This window comes from Nematolebias whitei, chromosome 20 (genome assembly GCF_014905685.2).
Source record: "Nematolebias whitei isolate Nwh7 chromosome 20, NemWhi1, whole genome shotgun sequence".
Classification (NCBI taxonomy): domain Eukaryota; kingdom Metazoa; phylum Chordata; class Actinopteri; order Cyprinodontiformes; family Rivulidae; genus Nematolebias; species Nematolebias whitei.
The window spans coordinates 26,821,964-26,828,059 of NC_056517.1; the positions used below are offsets into that span (position 1 = coordinate 26,821,964).

Here is a 6,096-nt window from a genome sequence, read left to right on the forward strand (position 1 = left end):
CTGGACTTTCAACGCAATCGACAAAATCTTTTCAACAAAGCGACAGGGTCCTGGAGAGCCCTCATGCCCCACTGAGATTTATGCGGCAGGATATGTCATGGATCTGTGGGGAGTTTGGGAGCTGATGTGTCTTTCCGTTTTGCCTCAGGAGGCCAAAAACGTTTATATAATTGGATTCATGATAGCAGGTTTCTGCTTTTTGGTATCGGCGGATTCCTAAATTATCAGCTATTAAGGAAGATGGCACCAGCAGTTTCAGCAATGGCAAAACTGCAGAGTCTGTGTGAAGGTTTGGTTCATGTTTCGAGCACTCAAAATCAGCTGATTTACGAGCTAAACCGTAAGATGGAAGCAATTTGTGAGAATCACCGGTCACCTGCAACTTCTGGGACTCGCTAGCATGTTGGAGATGACCTTGGAGGAGGCTCATAGCATGGACCAGTGGAATGTCCACTAAACTGGCCATTTTGGATCTTGAAAGTACCAGCAGGACTCAAGGCTGACAAGAAAAAAAAAAACAGTCTGCCTGAAAAAACAATCAACAATTGTGGCTTATCTGAATCTGACTCTCCCGGTTGGCCTCGAAAACAGGCCAACATCAAATTTCTTCTGGGATATGTGTAAACTAAGGAAAAGCTTCGTCTATCATCCCCCTCGAGAACTTCTATAGAAGCTTATCAGAACTGTACCAGCTGACCAACATCTTATCAGGACTATAGTCTATCTGGAAGTGCTTCATTGACAAATCTCACCGCCTTGCTTGATGTCTTAAATCGTGTCCTGATAGGACAAGGTGTGAAGAGATCTTATTTTGTAATGCCACCCCTATCCTCATGACCTTTTCCTCTTTTCTATCTAAAAATAATTCTGAAAAAGATAAGAGGCAGTGCTCCAGTAGCAGCAGCAACGTGCACTCCGCCATCTTTCGGACGACTGTACAAACATAATCTCGCTGTATTTTGGTACAATGATAATAAAGCTTATTCTGATTCTACTGTATCATATTGAAACATACAATTCTATATTGTACTATATCATATTGAAACACATAATACTGTATTGTATTGTATCATACAGATTGTGCTGTGCATTCCTCATGTCTTCTGTAATTAAATGTGAAAAAAAATCACTGTCAAGACTTTTGAGTGATGTTTGTTTATTTTTGCAGATGCGTTTCTACTTTCACATGTCTGGAGAAGGCATTGGGACCCTCAGCGTTTTCATCAAAGCCAAAGGGCACCATCACCTCCTGCTGAACCTGACAGGAGATCAGGGCAACTACTGGCAGATGAGGGAGATCCAGCTGAGCTCCTCCATGGACTTCCAGGTGGTGTTTGAGGGCAAGGTGGGGCGCAGTGAAAAGGGGGACATCTGCTTGGATGACATCACCTTCTCTCCTGGGTGCCTTCTTGCCCCCTCAGTTACAAACACCGACACCACTCCTCCTTCAGCAGGTAAACACTTCTCTTCTGGTTTGTTCATCATAAACACTAGAGGTAATTTCTGAGACAAAGTTAGTTGTATTTACTTAGATTTTACTCTGCAACCAAACTAATTAGTTTTTTTTTTCATTCTTACCCAATTGATGCTAGTAACTTTCTGTCACTTGGTAAGCTATTAGTCTAAAATACAATCTTTATCCAAACAAGTTTTATAGTTTTTGAATACGTAAAAAAAATAAAAACCTATAAGGAGTTGACAGTTTGTGAAGATTGGTGATTATCAAGCACACGATTTAAAAACTGTCCACGAGGTTTCTAAAAGATCAGCATTTGGTCCAGTAATTTTAAGGGAAATTAACTTTTAAAGATGTGAAAGTTTTGAGCTTAAAGAAGGACTGCATTATATTTAGGGACTGGAGTATGCAAGGATATTCATAATGAAAAGTAACTTTTAATACCCTTTTATTTTCTAATAAATTACCAAAAATAACACTAGTGTTCCTTGAAACAAAGCTTATTGCAAATTTGTATGTTAAAGATTTAAATAAATATCTTTCACAATCAACAAAGTCCATGCTCAATAATCCAGGTATACAATCCAACAATTTTAAGTCAGGTCATCTGGACAGTTTCCTTTTTTTTGTGTGCTGAAAAGTTTCACCTTCCATCCAGAAGGCTTCTTCAGTCAAGGAAACACACAACATAAAACTGATTCTTCCCTCAACAGCTTACTCCAAAGTGGAACAAACCAGTTATGTTGGTGCTAAGATGGTCTCTTTGGCACGCCCCCTCCTCCGGTGCTGGCCCTCTCACCTCGTCGACAGTCATGTCAAACTAGTTCAAAACCAACAGAGTCCATGCGCAATAATCCAGGTATACAATTCAACATTTTTCAGTCAGGTCATCTGGACAGTTTCTTTTTTTGTGCTGAAATGTTTCACCTTCCATCCAGAAGACTTCATCAGTCAAGGAAACGCACAACACAAAACTGATTATTCCCCCAGTACCTGGATTATTGAGCATGGACTTTGTTGATTTTGAACCAGTTTGACATGACTGTTGACGAGGTGAGAGAGCCGGCACCGGAGGAGGGGGCGTGCCAAAGAGGCCATCTTAGCACCAACATAACTGGTTTGTTCCACTTTGGAGTAAGCTGTTGAGGGAAGAATCAGTTTTATGTTGTGTGTTTCCTTAACTGAAGAAGCCTTCTGGATGGAAGGTGAAACGTTTCAGCACAACAACAAAAAAAGAAACTGTCCAGATGACCTGACTGAAAATTGTTGGATATCTTTCACGATCTTTTAGTGCTTGGAATGCATGAATGAAATTACTTTCAGCCACTACCACATCAAATTTTAGCTTAATATCTGTAAAACTGACTAAATTATAGCCATTTTTTGTTGGCCAGAGATGAGTAGCTGTGGCAGCCAATTTTATGTAAATCAGACTGATTCACAAGTTAGTCCGTTTGAGATGCAAATCTGATCATTACCTTCTGAGAGTTTATTTAACACCCATTCACTGGTTCATGAGATATTTGGCTAAAAGACTAATGAACTCATGCAGAGTTCAAGCTGACAAACAATATTGAGAAAAATGCTTTTTTGTCCACTACTTTAGTTTATTGCCAACAGTGTTGTAATTTATTTGTTTTCTATTCTTATAAGAAAATGTTAGGGTGCAACTTGTTGGAAACGCTGCCTAGTTTTATTCCATTATTTCCTTCTTTTGTTGGAGGTTTTTCCTTCCAGAAAGCTTAGACATCTTTTTCATCAGACTGGCTATAATTTCATTTCAAGAAAGGCCCCGGTACAGAACTGATGGCTGCACCTCGGCTTACGTTGCTGCTTCACTGTCATGGGTTACTGAGACACTCATTGGGGCCGAGCCAAAGTTAATTCAACCAGTCGCCCTCCCTATCTCTGAAAAATAAAAAAAACATCTGCTGTGATGAAAGTATAGAGTTTATATGACCTCGTAAAACCCAATGAGACACTGGGTGTGTGCAGCGTCTCTAGGATACAGTGGAGACCTTTGACAGCTTCACGACTAAATAAACTCAATTGCTCAACAGTAGCAGGTCATTCTAAACAGAATCAACAACACGCTGTTTTCAAATTAAAATAAAATGCCTTGCGCAAAATTATTTTTGAATGACTCAGTCGTTTTTATAATGGCTGTTTAATTCCACCGCTTTAGGCTGAGCGCTGAGTCCGACATACATTTCTTATGTCACTAAACAGCAACACAAACACTCCCTCTTTTATGACATTTTTCCAATGTAAGAACTTTATCTCACGATTCCCAAAATAACCCTGAGAGCCCAATTAAAAGATTTGAAGGGTTTGGGAAAGATATAACTTCTGTGTAGATATGTTCAGTTGTAATTACTTTGTTTTAATTACCTCCACTGGGCATGATTTAGCAGTTAGAAAACGAATAGTTGCTAAGATGTTTTTGAGTCACTTTTTTTACAGAAAATGAAAATCTGAAGCGTTAGAAAAATAATGTAATATTTCCGATAAAGCTTAAAAGAGACAAGACCAAGTAATACATGTATATCAAAAACAATTCAAGGGAGTATCTTCTTAAAAAGGCTAAATGGTCATGTAGACTATTGAAAAACAACAAAAATCCATTTTCACATACGAACCTTCCTTATTTGAATCCCTGAGGCATGCTTTCATGCTGTGATCCCCAGTCTGTGGTCCTGTACACTGTGGAACAGGTTTGCATTAAAGAAATATTTATACTTTGCTCTACTGAAACTCTGATTGGTGTCCCAGTCCCTGCTTCTGAAAAAAACAACGCACCATTGTGCTGCCACCACCATGCATCACATAGGGAATGTGTTGGGAAAGTGATGCCTAGTTTCCTCCACATATAAAGTTTTGAACTAAGGTAAACAGTTCAGCAGAGACTCTAGCTCTTCACAATCGAAGAGCACTTCAACGAGCTTTCAGGTGTTTTGCACTCTGTCTTCTCTCCGGCCACTTTGCCCTAACGCCCAGATCTGTGGAGGCCTCGGCTTCTGGTTGTCCAGAATCGTTGTCTGGTTGTAAAAAGTGAAGCAGTCTGAATACTTTCTGATGCCGCTGTAGTGAACTTTAAAATGAAGGACAATTGATGAATCCATATGCACTTCTCAGAAACTTTGAGCCATATTTGAAGACTGTAATGTCACTGTGCGTAAGGTAGACTTTGCCTGAGTTGTGAGTGAAAGCTACTCCTTCCGTGTTTAGGCAGCTGCAGGCTGCTCAGGATGTACAGTAAGACTGACAAGACAAAAGAGTGTAAGAGCTGTAATTATATACAGTCACCCCTCAGAGAGCATATAGACCCAGCTTCAGTCTACCACCCCAGAATGAGGCAGGGAAGTCAACTGCATCACATATTTTGTGTCTGTGGCCATTAGAATAAATACACAGTGGCTAATTATATAAAATAATAATAATAATGTAATGTTACATTCATTATGATTTTGTTTTTCTATCGAGTAGTATATGCGATTATGGATGTACCTTCATAAGATGCTGGGAAAATTAATCTTACTGAAACAAACTGCTTTCATTCTCAGCTTCTCAAAACAGGAAGTCTCTGCCTATTGATTTGCCAAAAGCATGAATAAAATATTTTAAGATATAACTTCATTGATCCTGCAGGAAATTGTTGAAATGAAGACCATCAGGACAGTGTGTAATAACCAAATTCAACTTCTGTGGGACTTTTTGTTCGTTTTTGCAGTAATGTTGTGATGCTTAAAGAAAGCTGTCGTCTTTATTTATGTTAAAAGGTTTGTCAGCTTTTTCAAATGTACTGAACATATTGATAATTTCCTTTAAGAAAACTGTGTTAATTTATTGTGGTTCTAGCTTTAGTACTTTTTAAAATGTTTTTTATGAACGCATCATAAATCAGTTTAAAACATATATAGTATATACATTTTCATTTTAGTTTACAAGATTTTTGTCATCTTAGCTTTTCTTTTACAATTTCAATTACAGTAACTTGTGAATGAAAATTTGAATCTTGAACAAACTCCATACACCAGGGGGCAGTGTGCCAGACCACATACTGTGCCTCAGGAATTATGAACCTGAAGATACCAATAACAACAACAAAATAAATAATGGAATTGATGAGAAGAAGTTAATTAGTCTGCATTTAGATGAAACACATAAAAAAAAGAACTTTTCTTCTGAATAAATCCACTTACAGTTCGTAGCGAAGGTTGCAGCACAGTTTGGAGCCATGTCTTCCTGTGCTTCTTTATTGGACCACATTGCTTCTGGTTCTGTGCACCTAAAGAGGAACAAAGGATTAGGAAGGACTTATACCCTTTTCTCTCCTTTAATTACATGGACCACCCCTCTTCCTTTCTAACACTTTCCAAAGCTAAGACTGACCCCACTGGAATGTTTGGCTCCAAAAGAAGTCTATTCGACCCCCTCCCTTAGCTTTACCAATGATACAGTGATTTGGGCATCCAGCTTTGTGCTTCTTTGTCATTTTCAGCCTCGTAAAGAGAGTGTGATGCTGTGTGCAGAGGGTCCCCCGAAGACTCAGTATAATGTTTGACTCAACTGTTGTATATAACACACATCTGTTTTATGATAAATGGGAACATTGCTTTAGATACATTATATATATATAT

The 6,096-nt window shown here is 38.6% G+C and overlaps 1 protein-coding gene across 1 annotated transcript in view; it reads left to right on the top strand.

Moving 5' to 3' along the window:
• Positions 1-400: 400 nt before the first annotated feature.
• Positions 401-6,096, top strand: part of LOC119426384 (extended synaptotagmin-2-A-like) — an 18,758-nt gene continuing 13,062 nt past the window's right edge. Inside the window, exons 1-2 of the mRNA XM_037693945.1 lie at positions 401-448; positions 1,169-1,345. Coding sequence (XP_037549873.1) covers positions 401-448; positions 1,169-1,345 — 225 coding nt within the window. The remainder of the gene's footprint in view (positions 449-1,168; positions 1,346-6,096) is intronic.